The 17,715-nt window shown below is 53.9% G+C and overlaps 1 protein-coding gene across 1 annotated transcript in view; it reads left to right on the forward strand.

Annotated features, from left to right (window-relative positions):
• The first annotated feature begins 17,318 nt into the window (after window positions 1–17,318).
• The window catches only part of EPHA10 (EPH receptor A10), a 40,664-nt gene continuing 40,267 nt past the window's right edge, over window positions 17,319–17,715 (forward strand). The window contains exon 1 of the mRNA XM_059830703.1: window positions 17,319–17,421. Coding sequence (XP_059686686.1) covers window positions 17,319–17,421 — 103 coding nt within the window. The remainder of the gene's footprint in view (window positions 17,422–17,715) is intronic.

A 17,715-nucleotide genomic window follows, 5' to 3' on the forward strand; every position in this document is an offset into this window, starting at 1 on the left:
TGCATGGCTCTGGGCTCTCGCCATGGACCCCACTTGGTGCTGCTTCCCAACCCTGCAAAACTCCTTGGGCTTTCCGCTATTGCTCTGTTCTGCAGGGAGGCAAATGCCTTACGAGGTGCAGGTCTCTGCTGGCAGCTGGCAAAGCTTCCCAGCCCCATGCAGCCCGGTGGCGTGCATGCCTGCCGTGCCCCGCGGAGACCCTTTGCTTCTCCGGCATGCCTTGATTGAGTGTCATTCCCGGCATTGCACAGCCCTTACGGTAACACAGAGAAGAAAAATTTATTTAGCAAGGCTTAAGGTCAGGTTTTGAGAGTTAACAGTTACAAGGTCGGGAACAGAGAGTTACAAGAGGAAACAAAACATAAACCGCAGTCCCATGCTGAGTGCGAGGGCCAGGCTGCTCGCTCCGGTCTGGTCCCGTTGCCACAGGGCTCCTGTGGCGTACGGCAGCGCGAGGATGCACAGAGCCCCGCTGCCTGCCTGGGGCTGTCTGCGGCCCATGTTAAGCCGTGCTCCTCGTGCCTTCCTGCGGGGCAGGGATGGACGGGAAGTCGTCTCAGACCCAACTGCCACATTCCCTTATGGGGATGTTTGGTGAGGCTAAACCTTTCCGCAGGTGTGTAAACAACCCCAAAGAGCTGTCAGCATTGGCCACAGCCGTCCTGGCACTGTAATGATGGGCTGACAGCTGATGTGAGCTTAATGACTGGCGGGCAGTGGGACTCACTGGCTGGGGAAACTGGAACTTGACACAAAGCCAGAGGTGTCCGGCTGGAAAATTCTGGCTTGTTTGGGAAAGGCCACTGCGATGCCGCAACACTTGAGCTAGCTGGATTACGAACAGCTCCAAAAAAACAGCAGTCAATGGAAAGTGGAATAAAATGTACCACGGGTTCCTCAGCAAGCGATCCAGGCAGGCTGTCCCGTGTGCACTGTGGTGAGGCAGGCGTCCGAGCGGTTACTTGCCAGAGAACGGGAGTGCAGGAGATCTAAACCACACGCATTGCCGTCAAATGTGAGACAAACTGTTGGCTAAACCACAGCAAACTGAGATTAAAGCAAGAACGGCAAGGCAAGTAAGAATTGGGTAAAGACGGCAGCCGCGGGGCAGTGGCATGGGGCGGTGAGAATTTGCCTGGGGACACCCCTCGGGGCTGGGAAATGCACTGCAGGCACAGGGCACTGGTGGCTTGGGGAGCTGGAATATTTCAGAGAAAAATGCAGGAGTAAGGTAACTGGGATGAAATTTGTTATTAAAAAGGGCGACGCTGTGCTTCAGGCCTGGCAACACTTTCTGCTGTAAGTGGAGTTCATCAGCTAGAAACAGCTGTACTGGAGAAAGACCTGAGTTTATCAGTGCGTCATAAGATGATTCCCTCTGGCCTTCAATATCACCATCCTCTGGCCTGCAGAAAATGGCCCGAGCTGCTTCACAAGGAAGTTTTTCCGGCAGACACACAGTGGTCTCATCAGGCTGCGCAGAGGGGCTCGAGCATCGCGCTTTGCGTCGTAGGTGCCTGTTCGCCCTCTGACGCCTTCGGGCTTGCTGCGGGTGGAGGGCTTGGTCCCATCCCTGGGTACGGCCGCGGCCAGGAGAGCGCATCGGAGGGACGGTGGCAGGAGGGACCCACCTGCTGCTGACGGTGGTGCGGACCCTGGCATCACGGGGCCGGGGTCCCGCCGGCGTCTGCCCCCACCTCTGCAGCAGGAGGTGGTACTGCCTCTACCCCTTCAGAGGCAAAATGCTGATTTCTGTCTGAGCAAGAAGAGGCCCTTTCCGTGATATTTGGTTTGTACTTCACGCAGCACTCCTGCAAAAGGTTTGAACGAGGATGAAAGCCCCCTTTTAGGAAGAGAGGCTGTATGATTAAGCAGCTCTCTTCCTTTTCACTCAAGTACTGTGCTGGTTGGCAGCTGCTCTGTGCCTGTGATAATTATGTCAAAGCCTGGGGTGCCATCAAGGGTCTCCGACCATCTGCAAGTGAAGAGCTTCTTTCCAATTACTAGCACTGGCATCCCATGTCCTCTTTGGTCCGAGCTGATGTTTGCTGAAGGATATTGGAAGAATTAGTAGATATATTTCTTTCTAATCCTGTCCCAAGCGACAGCAAAATCACACTAAAAAGCACCGGATCGCGTGCTGTTGTTTTAGGCAATAGCCCAGTGGTATTAATGAAGGTTTTTATCATTCTGGGGGCTGCATTGATTTAGAGAATGAAATATCCAGGGTAACAAAGCTGGATGAATTAAAAGCTTAACAGCATAAATAGGTGTTATAGCACCACAAATTCTTCGGGAACTTGTCTGGGCTATCCCACTCTTTCTTCAGACTGGTGTCCCTGCCAGACAGCGTTATCCTTCCCTTGGGGGTTGTTCACATGCTCAGTTGCTGGATTGCCTCTTTCTAGGAAGGAGGCTTTAGGGGAAGGCAGACTGTGGCAGTGCTGCTGCTTGCCCTGTTCCTTGCAGGCGACAGCTGCCTGCCTGCCCTGGCTCCCTGGCGTGACCCGTCGGGCGCAGTGATGGGACTTGCCCGTCCCCACAGCCAGAGAAGGGGTGCCTTGCTCATGGACACGCTGCAGCTGGGGAACAGGCAGGGCAGCGGAGGGGTTGCACTTTGTATATGGTGTATTTGGCAGGGATGCAGTGTGGTGGGGCTGTTGGGGGGGTTCAAAAAGCCAGGAAACCATTTGTCACTGTCTGTGTTTTGGCTTATATTTGATGAGCCAAATAATATAAATAAATGGACTGTATTTGCAAAGGTGATGCTTCTGCATTTCTAACTGGCATGAACAAGCAGCTTTGGGGAAGAATAGCAGGGCGTGGATGTTTCTGAGAATCTTCTTCAGTCTTTGCTCTTCTTTCCTGGCAATAACAGCAAGCTCTCAAGCACCTCTGCTCTCTAATCTAATCAGTCCTAGGGAAACAGGATTTGCCGCAGTGTCTGACCACTTAGGTACCCACCAGCAGAGTAAATACCAGATATATTTTGTGAGAATGGCCAAAAGCTGTCCCAGCACCTTTTAATGCAGAGACAGGGTCTCTGGAACCTGGACCTCTCCCTGCTTTGTGCTGCTGTTCCAAATTCCGCCACTGCCAACTTTGAGCAAGACTCTGGCAGGCAGGTTTGTCGATACAGAGGAGGATATGTACGCGGGGAACTCCAGTATTGAGAAGTAATTACTGTCCTCTCTAAAGCCCTGTGATGAGGACTGACACAGCAGCTCGCCATACAGCTCCTTACTGGTGCTTGTGTGTGTTTATAAGGGTAAAGAGACAAAGCTTTTCAAAGAGCATAAACAGCTGCTTGTGACCATAGTCCAATGACAAGATGTGCTTGCAACCACTGCAGTTAAAAATGTCAGTTTTGAAAACATGGCTTTGCTCCTCCGTGGGTCTGAGCTCTGCATTGGCTCTGGCTGTTCCCTTGGGATGCAGCCAATCCCCGTCCCATCCCTTGGAGCCCTCAAGTGAAGTGCTGTGGGCCAGACGCCCTCCTGCTTCAGATGTGTTTCCCATTTCCATGGCTGGAGCTCACAGGGAGGTGACATGCATCTCTCATCCTCTGCCCATGCTGTGGGTGCTGTGTCTGAGCTGGCTGCATGGACGCCGCTTCTGAGAGGTGTGGCGAAAGGGGCTCTTCTGGGTGTGCAGAGCAGTCAGATGAATTGGAGCGGGGGGTGCGCAGCCCCTTCCTCCTCATGAGACGTGTGGAGCCGCTGGGTGTGGGGCAGAGGGGCGGCTGTGCCGAGGGATGGGGACGGGAGGCAGAGGCTGCTTGGCCAGGACTCGCTAGTCCCACTCTGGCTTCCAGGTGGCAGGGAGAGCCCTAAATTACCGCTAAATTACTACTCAATTTCTTATGGACTTGGTCCAAATGCCACTTTCCTGACTACATCACACGTGTTTTCCAAGCAGCAACCAGACTGGGTGGTAAGGCAGGGGAGATTTGATTAGTCCTGTTATTAAAGCTCAAGCAATGGGAGGTAATGGTCCCTCGGGGCCCATCTGCCTGGGGAGTGTGAACCTGGCAAAGCTCTGCCTCTGGGTCCAGCCCCTCATCCCGGAGGCAGGAGAAGGACTTCTGTTAGATGCTTGGCTCCACCGGGCTGGGTGGGCTGGTCCAGGCAGGGCAATGCTGCAGTGCCACGGGGCACAGATGCACAGCGAGCATCCGTCCCAGCACCCACACAGCCCAAGAGCTCTTCTCTCCGGTGAGGGACTGCTTAGCAGGCACAGGCCACCCTTAGGGATGGCTCGGACACCTGGTGTGATGCTGCTGCCTCCAATACGGATGGCTGCGGCTCTGTCGTGTTAAATTGCCCTGCGGATGCCTTGGTCTCACAGACATGTTGGTGGGGTCAGCTGGCTGGGATAGCGCAGGATCCGCGGCACTGGAGCCGCTGCTGCTGCGCCGTGCTGTGAGCTGCAGTGCTGGGGTTTCCCTAGGGATGCGTTGTTAGGGGATTTACAGGTGTCTTCCAAGGTCTTCTCCTTTATGATTCTTGATTAGTAGATAAAAGGCCCATTTCTTCTTTTAATGGAGTCTCTGATGTTAATGGCCTCCCTCCAGTCAGATTAAGGTGCTTTGGCCTGTTTTACTCTAATAGAGGATGATTGAGAAGCGTCTGGCTGGTTCACAGTTGGCTTCGTCGCACGTCTTGCTGTGCTGTGCCACTGCCACCCCTGCCAACGAGAAGCTTCCTGGAAATAATAATTAAAAAAAAGGCTGGAGGAGCTCATCCCCTCCCTTCGCAGGGGCTCCAGCGCTCCCTCCTCCTGGCCTCCTCCTTGCTGCAGACACATCTCGGGACCGTCCTAAGGGGCGCGTGGCCGTGGAATGGGAGCAGGGGAAAGGCTGTGCTGGGGCTGCGCCCACCCCGCTGAGCTCCTGGGGCAGCTGATGCTGCAGCAACTGCCTTCCCCGGCGTGCTGTGGGAGCAGTGCTGCCCGCCCTGCCTGGCCCTGCCAGCCTCTGCCACGTGCCGCCATCCAAGGGCAAAGCAAAGCGCTGGCGTCTGCAGGATAATCAGAGCTATTAGAGGCACTCATGTGTGCAAGAGGGTGTGAAATGCAGATGGATGGAGGCCCCTGGGGAGCGGGAGAGAACAAGTGGGGATGTGCCCGTGTCCCTGCCAAGGCCGGGGCGGAGGGGAGCCGCAGGCTGTGGGAGCTGGCACGGGGGCCCCAGCGTCCCTGTGCCCTGCTCAGCCACCGGCATCTCTGAATCAGCACGGAGCAACTCCCCAAGCTGCAGTCTCGTTGTATTAACAAGGCACCATTTCTGCATCTTAAGTGCGTGCTCCTTGATGTTGTCCTGCCTCTAAATGATCCTGGAAATGTATTGTCTACTTAACTCCCTTTTAATTAAAAGTCAGGGATATTAGAAAAGAGAAATCAATTCCTGTCACAATTAAGACTTGGTTTGAACAATTGCAGCGTGTTTCAGCAAAGGATCCTCTCTGGACTTATTGATCTGTATTGTCATAATGTCTGGTTTATTACCATGGCTCAGACGGTCTTAAATGAATATTTTGCCTGAATTATGCATGTCATCTGGCAGGCAGAGGAAGCTGCCTGCTAGAGTCTGCAGGGCTTCCGGGCCCCCGCGCCTGCCCACAGGGGCAGGGGCTGGGGCGAGCAGCCTTGTCCCCGACGGTGTCAGGCTTGTCCGCGAGCATGATGCTCGCACCAAGGGCCTGGCGCCTGCTGGAGCAAGCCAGCGAGACTCAGGGTTTGCAGCCCCAGGAACCATCTCAAAGCCTGGAGGCGGCCATGGCAAGCAGTACTGGGGGAGCAGAAAGTGGCAACCGGCAGCGCCCACCGGAGCGTCCCGCGCCCAGCGCGATGCCATGTCTCCCTGCTGACAGGAGTGGGCCCAGGACCAGGAGGGCAGGCTGGCATCGAGGCTGGAGCCTTCCCACGGGCGGATGCAGCTCCCCCAGCTGCTGAAGCCTTCCTCTCCCTCTCCCTCTGCAGAGACGGGCTGCGGGGAGGTCTCCGGCACTCTTCCCTGTGGAAGTGATGGGAAAGTAAGAGGCTGATTAATCAAAATCTAACATGATGAAGGACCTTTCTAAAGGTAGAAGATGCCCCAGTTATGGTTTCTCTGCCCTTTAAAAGTTCTTGAAAACTAGGGAGTCTTGGAGGAAAGAAAATTGATTTCTCATGGTTTCTTCCATACCTCGGGGCAAAAAGTAAATTCAAAGGGGTCCTGACATGAAAGGTCAGAGTCTCTGTTGCTGTGGCTGATAATGAGATCTCTCACAGATAAATCAAAACACCTGGATTTCACCACAGAGGAGGCACTGGTTTAACCCAAGATACTGGGATTAGGAAGAAGAGAGGGAATGTGCTAAAAACTTGTCTGCCGTGGAAGCAGACTTGGCAGCGGGAATGCTGCAGCCCCAATTATCCTGGGGTCAGGGCTGTATCCTGCTGCCTCGTGGTGCCTGGCACATCCAGTGCTTCCCTGCAGTTTGCACAGAGTCTGCCAGCCTCCACCAACTTGCCTCTTGTGCTGTCACTGCTCTCTCTCTTGCTGTGGTCCTCCGGCGGCGACTCCTGTAGCTGCTTTCTCTTCTCCTCCGTGCTCCCTCCGGTGCTGCAAGCTGCCTGCTCGCCCACAGCCGTGTCGCCCAGACTTAGGGGCCGGGGAAGGAGAAACCCCATGGCCTTGACAGCATTTCTTGTAAATGAATGGCCGTGGCTCCCAAGGCTGGAGCTTTGTAATAAATAGGATTCACAGAATAATTTCTGGCTCTTATTAATGCTTTTAATCTGCAGACCTCAGGAGCACTCAGGCAGGGAGAGGTGAGCCAGAGAAAACCAGGAGAGAGAGAGATGCTCAGAAAGAAAGGAAAAGAAGCAGAGAAAAGTGAGTAGGATGAACTCTTTACCTCTCTATCCCATTAGCACATTCACCACAGATTGCAAAATCCTGTTAGGAGCAGGCAGCTGGCAGAGCTGGAAGGCAGCACCGGGTGCTGGGTGCCGGGCGGTGGCTTCGGCTCTGCCTGGATCTGCAGCAGTGCCTGGACTCACCCCACTCACGGGCTGCGCAAGTCGGGGTGTCGGGGATGGCTCCAGCCCTGCCTGCCCCTGGCCCCGAGTGCCTCCCCTTTGCCGGAACAGTCTCCAGCTTTGGTCTTTGCTGCTCTCATTTGTGGGTTAAGTGACTCTCAGGCTCTGTGTTCATGCCTTTGGTGTATGACTAATTGGAGAAGTGTCTAATCTTGTCCTCCACCGATGTTACTGTTATGCAGCCTGTGATTAAACATGCTGTCAGCCGCTGCTGTTTACAGATAATAAGGCTGCTTTCTCTCCATTCCTACATTATCAGCCTCATTTGGAAGATTTATGGATAAATTAGTCCATCTGGGATTGAATACTGTCTCAAATGCACTCACTGAGCACTGCACCCTCTGACTATGGCTGGATGGGTGGTGACTCTGGTGACCCCGAACTGCGGCATGGGGCAGAGACCTGGCCCCACAGCAGGGTGACCCCCGGCGCCAGAGCCTAACTGCTGTGCCCATGTTGGCTCTCTTCATGGACACCCTTTCAGGGGTGCAGCCCCCCACTTTTGCTACCAGACTGGAGACAGCAGTAAGTGTCTGGTTTGATAAAATTCACTGATGCTTCATTACAGCAGAATCTGCAATACATGCAAAAAGATGCTCTTTTTCCACTCTTACTGGATGAAACAGTCATACATTTCCAGAGAAAGCTCCTGGTACGGATGGTGCATGGCCTTTCAGATACAGTAGGAACAAACTGCAGCTGCAGATGGGAACAGGTTGTTTCTGCCATTTGTTATTCTTTCCCCTAATTATAATGCAGATTGGACATTCTCTCCAGCATTTCCTCCCTTTCCGTTTATTTAAGCAGTATTTTTGCGAACCTACATGGCAATCTCGCCCTGGGACGCAAGTGCACCATTAAAATGAAACTGATTTATTGCTTCTCTGAGCTGCAGGCCTTTTCCAAAGCCCCTTCCACCGGCAGCCAGCACTGAGCCAGGGGCTAGGAGCAGGGCCGGGATGCGCTGGCCGGGAAGGGTCCCCGTCTCCATCATCGGGATGGAGCCAGCAGGACCCCCATGGCAGGCATCCCGGGGACCACATGGCCAGTGGCTAGCAGTCCCTCTCTGGGGGCTGCATCCAGCCCCGGCACAGCGGCAGGTGGAGCAGAGGCACCCAACAGGCGTGGGAAGCCGTCCAGCTCTCTGCTGCGCACTGAGCACTCTGTAATTACTGGAGAGCTTTAATGGAGCTGGACACACCGTGCTGGTGCCTTATTTAGAGTCTGCCCAAGTGCCGAGTCCTGGAGTGCAAAATGCATCTAGGAATTAGCCCCAGCTGGACTAAATTGCTAATTATCATTTGCAAAGAATATTACTCTCTTTTATCATGGACAAATGAAAAAGACTTGCTCTGCATGACCTCCCTGTCACCCTCACCCCGTGACTAAGGGATAATTGGCGAGTGCCTTGTGGTGATTGAGTTACAGAGCGAGTCCCAAAGTGTCCTTCTTCATCAGTGTGTCATGCAACTTGCATCTTTGATTGCCTGATGAATAGGAGCCAGAGCAGCATTCACCCCAAGGAAATCCACCGTAGCTCAGTGCTGTAACTTCAGTGCCCTTGTTAAGGGATGTTTATTGCCGCTTTATTGAGGGGCCAATAAAGTTAGAAATCTTGGTAATTGATTTTAAATGGTGATCAGTGCAAAGTCTTAAACGTAAAAAAGCTCTTAACAAATAGGGGAAACACTGTGAAATGGGGAAATCCACACCTGAGGCTCGCTGGCACTTTGGGGTCCCTCCTTGGGGGTGCAGGGTGATGCATGCCCAGAGCTGTGGGTCCCCTCAGGAGCAGCACAAACCAGCCTGGCACTTACTTAGTTTTCAAGTTTGGAAATGTTTGGCTTGCAAATGCAGTGCAGTGCTGCTTGGAGCAGTCAGTGGAGGTCCGGGAAGAGCAGGGGCTGTGGTGAGAGCTCGGCACAGGGACAGGCACAGGCCTTTGCCGTAGCTGCTCTGGAGCATCCTTCCCCGGCTCTTGGGGCCGGACACTCACCTCACGCAGCCACACGACCAGCAGGACCGGTCTGTCTGAAATGTATCTGACCACGAGTGATGGCCACATGCTGCAGATCCCTTTATAAAACATAAACAGCCTGCTGTGAAATTATTTCCGACACCACTGAAAATGAAAATCCTAATGACAACACTTCAAACAGAACTGCTGCAAATCTCTGTAAGTGATTTTAATGAAACCAGCCAGGAATACAAGGAGAGCAAATCAAAGCTAGGACAACTCCTTTGTTCAAATTATGCGTAATTGGTATCAAAATTATGATAATGGTTGTTTGCACCATTATACTTGAGGTATATCATCATTTCCATCACAGACCTCAGCTCTCAGAGGCTCAGACACCTGAGCTCTCAGTCTGCAATTCTGTCTTTCGATCAGAGTAAGAGTAGAAGAAGCAGAGGGACTGTTTTGAGTGTGAAGAGGCCCATCTGTGCAAAGACCAAGGTGCTGGCGTCCTGCCCTGTATTCGGCACCACTGGCAAAGCATCTCTGCAGGGCAGGACCGGCCTCCCCGGGGGAGCTGGGGTGTGTCTTTGGTTGGGAAACCCACACAGCCCAGTTATAACGGTGCTGTGCATGCCTCCATTGCGAAGGTCTGCACTTGCTGCCAGCAGTAAAGGGGCTGGTGCGGAGGCCGGCCAGGGATGGCATTAGTGCCCGTGCCTCTGCTTGTTGGCTCTGGGAGCGCAGGTCAGTATTTCTGATCCTGGGGCTCAGAAGTGACTGAATGGGTGGGGCAGGACACAGTCCCAAATTCAATATGTTTACTTTAAGTAATTGGACATTAATTAGCACTAAATTACAGCTGAATTCCTCTGGAGCTCTAAATTACTTTTCTATTAGCACCAAATGGTTTCCTCTTGATCGATGCCACCCAGGTGAGTGTCAGAGCCATGGTCAGTGGCCAGTCAGTGGTGACTGCCATGACCCTCAGGGGACGTGCCGGTCCCCTGGCTGCTGTATGTGCAGGGCGTTTGGGGAGGAGCCCGTCTGGTGTAGTGGGCTGGCGGCCATCCCGGGCACGATGACAGACCGGCTGGGAGAGGAGCTCCCCTGCCCCACTGTTAACGGGCGACGCCAGGTCTCTGCGCTTTCACGCTGCCTTTTCTGCATGCTGGCCGAGCAACACTTGTGCTGGAGTGACCTTGGAGAGCGGAGCCAGAAGCACCAGTTTACTCAGCAAGGAGCAAAATGAACCGAACCTTCCCGTGCTGGGACAGAGCTGGGCAAACGCAAACCATCGTTTTCTCCTGGGAAAAGAAAAAGTAATTCTTTCTCCTCTGTGTGTTCCAGTCCTGCATCAGCCCTGCGCGAGGCTCTGAGTGCTGCTGTGGGCTGGGACAGGATCGGATTTGTCTGGCTTTGTTATGGCCTGAGCTCCCTAAGCTCTCTGGCCTCAGTGATTGTGTGACGCTGACGAAAACCTCCTGTCAGATAATTGATTCCCTTTGTTTGTTTGTCATCCTTCGATATCTCCATATCTCCTTTCTGATACTAATTACCTGCATGGGGCCCTCCCTGGACCAGCTGCCCGCTGCAGGTGGGTTTCTGCCCGGCCCACTGTGCCGAGCCCGCTTACAGCTGTGGAGAGGCGGGAGGGGTTGGGGGAGCCCAGGCAGACCCCTGGGAGCTGCAGGGGCTGTGGCTGCCCTGGGTGCCACCACAGGAGAGACCGAGGATGCTGGGCTTGCCTTCCCCCAGCAGCCAGCAGCTTCACTGGCCTCATGTTCTTGGCAATGGCTCCAGCTCTGCCGCACAACCCCATCCCCGCGTGCCACTGACACAGAGCTGCACAGCTGTGGGGCTGAGTCCCCTGGGAACAGCACAGGGAGTCTAATTAATGCATGTAATAGGTCTGCAGAATTAAGTGGCCTGTCCGCACTTGTGCATCCATTGCTTCCTCCTCCCCAGATATAATTACATCAGGCAGCTCTTAAAATACGTGCTTTTTCCCTTACAGGGGTTTTGTGACTGGAGCTGAAGGCAGCATGAGGACTCGCACCCAGCCTGGGCTGGGGCACCCTGGGACAGCTGGGTCCTGGGAGTGCTGCTGAGCAGGCACAGCATTGCCCGGACCAGGGGCCCTTTGTAACCCCTCGACACCAGAAGAGGTGAGACAGGCTGCCTCCGTGAGAAGTGCCCCTCGCTCCTTGTCCCTGCCACATCCCGTCCCTGCCCTGCAGGTTAAGTGAGTGGGTGCTTGGCTTCTGTTTTTTCTCAGCGAGGCTGGGAGGGCGGCTGGCTTTCAGCTCTTTGTAAGCAGAGAGGATGAAAGTCCCGAGGAATAGCTGCGCTACATGGCGTTCCCAGTGGCTGCTCCTGCACGTCTGCTGCAGCTCTTACCACCCCTGCCAAAGCCACCGGTGCGATCGGGGACAGGGACAGCTGGACAGGCCCGTGCCCAGTGTGTGCAGGCAGGATGGATGGCAGTGGGTCAGGCCGGTGGGGTGAGGGCAGTGCTGCCTGCTGGCATCCCGATGCTCCAGGGCAGTGGATGGAGCAGAACAAGGAGAGCTGTTGCACGCAGATGCAAAGTGACAGCAAGATAAAGCACAGGAGTTTCACCCAGGGACCATTTACTCGCTGTAAACTTACTTTACCTGCCGGCATTGGGTCCCTGTGGGGTTTTGGGCTGCAGGCAATGCGCCGTGAGCCCTGGACCCCGATAGGAAGTAGGGGATGGGGCTGCTGCCCAGCGGGGTGTGGCGTCGCAGTGCTGCTGTGCACGGAGGCTCCTGCCCCAGCTCCGAGGGGTGGGAAGGGCACAGGGCACGAGGGGAGACCCACTTCTGCACAATGGTTTGCACTCACCTCCTGCCTTTGCCCCTGCTTGGCTCTGCACAGCAAAAAGCATGGCATGGCATCACCCTCCGCGAGCCCTCCTGCTGCTCCCAGAGTGCAATTTGAGGTGGGGAGAGGGTCACGTTTTCCATGCACAGCTCCTGAGCTCAGTAAATGCCTTGGCTTGCCCTTCAGATTCTGTCACCAGATTGCAGCGCCTGGATCCCTCCTGTCTGGCTCTAATTAATAGCATGTGATAATTTGTCTCCGGTTGAGTTGGAATTTAACGGTGAATGGATCTTTGCCCTCAGTGAAAGGCTGGGTTTCATATTAATGATGACAGAATGGAGTATTACTTCTATAAGTATAATGATCTTACGCTGCCTGGAGCTCTGGATTTTCTCAGTATATGACGAATGTGAGGCATTTAAAAAAAATCAGACACTTACTATATTTTACATTATTTTCTAGAATGTGGATCTCTGTGGGCTGCCTAGAAATCCATTAGCAAGAAATGTAAAGATGCTTAAAGGCATTTACCCAGATTAGCTGCCTTCATGTAGTCAAGGATCTTTTATGTGATTACCTTAAAAGCTAAAGAGCTGCTGCAAAATGTTTATAGTACAGAGATCCTGAAGCAAAGACTACAGATCTGACGGAAAAATTAAGCCATTAAAAACAAATGCATTGCTCTGGTTGCTTTTATTTACGAACATAGAAGGTAAAAGGAGTTGATACACAGAGTATTTTCCTTTTTCAGCCCACGATGTAGGGCTGTGCAGCTTTGATCATGAGATTTATGGGGAAGCTTTACATTAACTTTTATTTTCACTGTGATTTCTACCAGTTAGCAGCAAGGAGACAGTGCCGGGATGAGACGGCGCTGTTGGGAGCAGGCTGTGAAGGCACTGGCTGCGACGGAGCGTGGTTCTCCTGGGAAGCAGTGTCTGAGCCCCGGGATCAGCCAGGAGCAGTGGGCTGGCGAGGCATGGAGGGTACCCGGTGTGGATCATTTGAGCCACGCTAACTCTGCTGCTTTCCAGTGTGGGATATTTACTTAATGCCAGATACAATTGTGCTGTATTGCTGTTGCCTGCTCTGTTCTGACTCCTGCATCGTCACAGCAGAAGCAGCAAAACTCGTCCTGGAGTATGCTTTTGTGACATGCCCAAAACGGCACGAAATTGCACAAATCCCTTGTTTTCCATTGTAAGAAAATCCTTTCAAGTGTGGAAGAGGAAGGAGAGGTGCAAAAGCTTCTGTGACGTTTCTGCGTGTTCCTTGTTTCTTCAAGGGCGGCTCTCACAGCCACATACTGAGGCCAGCATCCTCCTGGCTCCTTTGTCCTTTAGCATAAAATGTCATTTGTCAGCAAAAGAAACAAAGTTTTGTTTTTCGGACCAGATCTGGCTGTCCTCCCACTGAGACTTTCAACTCTTTATCTCAGGAATTGATGATCTCGGATTCTGATCCTCTTTCCTTGGTGTTTGTATTGATTTTTTTTTCTAGGAGGGTTATTTTCACTGTGGTTTCAAAACTATCTTTCTGTCTCCACTTACAGCAGGTAATAGCTCAGCTCAGAGAATTGCACATTTTCTGGGCTGTGCTGGCCCCAGCTCTTTGCAGACATTCCTGTGGCAATCTGGAGCCTGGATAACCAGGCATCTTTGCTTTCCCACTCTTGTCTCTCCAGGCTTATCCTGTGGCTGTGGTAGCGCTCGGGAGTGGCGTAATGGAAGCTGCCCGAGTGCTGGATGTGAGTGACAGGTGACCAGACAGCCTGGGTGTATTCCTCTTCCTTTGCTTAGAGAAACTGGCCCCTCGTTATGCTGCTGGTGCCGAGGAGATAGCTGGCCTGCTGTATCATCCCCGGGACAGCATTCCTCTGCCATGTCTGCTGGGCCGTCCCTGGGACAGCATCCCTCTGCCCTGCTCCCTGACCACATCCCTGGCGCTGGCTCGACTGTGCTGCAGCCCGTCTTTGGGCTCAGAGGCCCGTTCCTGGTCATCAGCTGTGCCTGATAATGAATAAATTCAATAGTCTCCATTTAAAAGGCTGCTCTGTTTCCTTCACCCCAGCAATGGCTTTTAGTCACCCAGTCTTGCCAAAGATTCATGAGATCATTTCCCCAAAACAACATGATACTTCAAAATCGTAATTAAAATACCTTTGACTGTTCTAATATTAAGCTTTTATAAGTGCTTGGAATAATATTTCAGATAAATGGAAAAGCTTTGTACTCTATTGGCATGACACACCCTTCTTCTAGTGAAACATATCTCTAACATCAAATCCTCCATACACATTGAAAATACTCTTCCCTGCTTGTTTCTTCACTGACATGAATGCGTACACCTCCCGTGGGTCTCTTGGTGGTGAATGGAGCTATCCCAGGGGTCTGTATCGATTTGCTTCATGACATTAATACCTTCCAGCGTACCAGCAGCAAGATCCTGTGCATGAATGCTAAATGGGAGGATGTTGTGCCCCAGAGGCTGGTAAGCAAGATCCCATATATTACAGCATCTGAGTTGTGTGTCATATTAGAGCAATCTAGTTTTAAAGGGCATCTTTCAAGCACAAACTAGCTTTTTCCCACACTTGACTGATCACACAAATAACTGTGATTAAAGGTCAAGTGCCTAGGTTTTTCTGTTCTACTCCTTAAAAATTTATATGCAAAAGAAAACCTAGAAGTTAACATAGCATGAAATTGTTATGCAGTTATGAGCCTTTAATGACAACTAAATATCACTTTTCTTCCTGGGTGGCTTGAAAAATCTCCAGTAATAATGGGTCACTTCTTCTGGTTTCCACTTGAGGAAGGTTAAAAATAAACCCTGTCTTTTGTTTTCACGCCTTGTAATGTGATGGAGGGGGAGTTTTAATCATAGGAATGTGTGACCCCAGTCACCAGGGCTGTACCCCCAGGCTCGCCGGGGGCTCCTGGGCTGCAGGCACGAGACAGGAGCATCGGCCGGGCTGGAAGCACTGGCGCAATGCGGGAGCACCGCAGGAAAGCACCGGCCCAAACTGAGCTCTCCGGGCTGGAAAGAGCATTGATAAGTGGAGGGGAATTTTCTCACTGGTCAAGTTAGCCCAGAGAAAAAGTAGTGGCCATGCTTCCAGAGGAGCTGAGAAATGGAGGGAGAGCTGGAAACACCCTCCAGCTTCACACGTCCGGCTGGGCTGTCTGTGTTCATTGTGGGTCTCTCCCCCGGATCGGCCAGGCTATGACTAAGGTGGTAGCTGAATGGCAGTTTTTGGGGCTGAGCGGCATGTGGGGAGTCAGTGCTTTGGGGTGGGGAGGGGAGTGCTGGAAGGCATGGAGAGCAAGTAGAAATATTAGAGGTGTATATTGTCAGATCCCATTCTGAATCCTCATCATGCTTGAAAAATGTTTCCCTCATTTCTGCAGAATGGCTACAGCAGCAGCGTCATCTTCCTCTTAACTGGCCAAGAGCCCCAGATTTCCAACACATTTATACTCAGATTGCAATGCCTCCCAAACCTCTCGAGAGCAAACATGCCGTCGATGTTAAAAAACTGCTTGGAAAGGCAAGATTCCTGTGGAACAGGTCAAAGAAACATTGCACTTGGGGTTTTGAGCTCGTACCTGGGTTGCTCAGGATTCCTGATCCTGCAGGGACTTTCAGATATGGTTAACTGTATTCACATGGGTAGTCTTATTGACTTCAGGAAGAGAGTACTTAGAAACTGGGGCATGAGGCAAATGAACTGCAATCACCATATCTAATTAATCTTATTATGCAATGCGCAAATCTGAGTCTGACTGACAGCAGCCTTCAATAGGATAGCAGCTCCGGTAAACTTACGCATGTGTGTGGCACCACAGAATTCAGGCTTTAGTGTCGAACATTTTTAAGATGTTTAGGTGCAGTTAGTTTGTGCAGACATACCACACTGCTCTTCCCTGGCAGCGCCGTGCCCCCTGCCAGCTTTTGCATGGGCACGTTCACTGGGCTGCTGCCCCCCAGCAGCTCTTGCTGCACCTCTCATTTCATGTGTGCGTTGTGGTTTAGTTGGGCAAGTCCTGCTGCCAGCGTGACCCAGCCCTCAGCTCTCCGTGTCCGGACACGGCCCTCTGCTCTGGGTACTCCTCACAGCTGCTGAGCCAGTGACGGTGTCACGCACTGCCCTCACTGGGGGTGGCCAGCTGCAGCAGCGGGGACCCAACAGCGAAGGCAAGGGCTGGGGGTGCCCCTCTGCGGGGCTGCATGGCTGCATGCAGGGCTTGGTCTGCGGGCTGAGCGCCCACCACTGCAAACAGGACTGCGCACAGGGTGTCGTAGCCCAGACAGGCTGCCTTAGATGGAGACTCAGTATTTTTATTCCAGACTTGCAATGTTGTACATCTGACAGCACATAATCACAGCAAAGGGAACATCCCACAGGAACAAGTGTTGCTACATAGGCAAGCTTTGGCGTCGCGGTATCAGCCATCAGGTGGGAAACTGACAGGCGTTCAGCCTGACTAAATTTTGCAGGGACCTGCAACACCTACAATTAGCGATAATCAAACCTTGCCAAGTTCCTCCCCCGGTGCAGGAGGCTGTGGGCCTGGAGGCATGCACCTCACCTGCAGCAAACCAGGAATTGCCTCCCGAGCCCAGCCAACCTCACTGCAGCCTCCCCGCGTTGTGCTTGCTGCCGCAGCACTGCCCTTTGCACAGGTCTGTCAGGATCCACCCTGCCTGGGGCTGCCTTTTCCTGGGGTTTCTTTCTGGCCACTCTGACTTTTACGGCAGCCGCTGGGCTTGGAGGACCTTGAGATGAAGGTGGGAATCTAATTTCAACCAATTTCAAGGCAGAACAGAGGGCTTGACATAAAACTGGCACTCCTGGGCATTGCACGCAGGCAAGGGCAGTAATGAGACCTGCCCCACTGCTCTCCTGGGCCCTGTGGTGCAGAAATAAGGCTCTGACTCGCCACTGACTGCTTGTTAATGGCAGCAGGGAGCAAATGTCATCCGGTGGAGTGGCCCACAGCACTGTTAATTATGTCTGTGACCACAAGGCCACAGTGTCTCAGCATCAGCAAGGGCTGTCTGTGCCCCAGCAGTCCTTTGGCTTCCGTGGGGAGGGCAGTCCCTGCCCTCGGCAGCGGTACCAGGCAGCCCAAAGCTCAGCCCCACTGTGTTCAGCCCGTTCTGGCAGGAGCCTGCCCCACAAATCGTGCAATGAGACACAGCTGGTCGGGGATTGGGCCGTAGTCGCCATCAGTAGGCTTCAGAGTGAACGGCGCCCTCGCCCCGCCCCTTTCCGCCGAGCGCCCCGGCGGCCGCCGCGGATTGGCCGTGCCGGCCCGCGGCCACACCCCGGCGGTGGCTGGCGGCCGCGGTTGGCGGCGCGGGGCGGGGGCGGGGCGCGGCGGCAGGAGCGCGGCGGCGGCGCGGGGCGCGCGGAGTCGGCGGCGCCATGGCGACGGCGCGCGGCGGCGGCGGCTTCCTCCGGGCGCTGCCGCCGCTGCTGCTGCTGCTGCTGCTGCCGCCGGTGCTGCCCCGCGCCGCCGCCGAGCAGGGTGAGCCGGGGCGGGGACCGGGCGGGCGGAGCGCCGTGGCGTGGCGTGGCCGCGGCACCCGGTGCTCCGGCACCCCCGGCCGCGCCGTGTGCCCGGTGCTCCGGCACCCCCGGCCGCGCCGTGCCCCCTCTGCCCGGCGGCCTCGGTGCCGCTGCATCGCTTCCGACGTTAGCCGCCCGCGGCGGGTCGGGCTGCGCGTTGCGGTTCCCGGCGCCGCCGGGAGAAGCCGGCGCGGCTCGGCTCGGCTCGGCTCGGCGGCGGGACCGACGGGTCGGGTCCGGGCGGGCTTCTCCT

Source organism: Gavia stellata, chromosome 29 (genome assembly GCF_030936135.1).
Source record: "Gavia stellata isolate bGavSte3 chromosome 29, bGavSte3.hap2, whole genome shotgun sequence".
Classification (NCBI taxonomy): domain Eukaryota; kingdom Metazoa; phylum Chordata; class Aves; order Gaviiformes; family Gaviidae; genus Gavia; species Gavia stellata.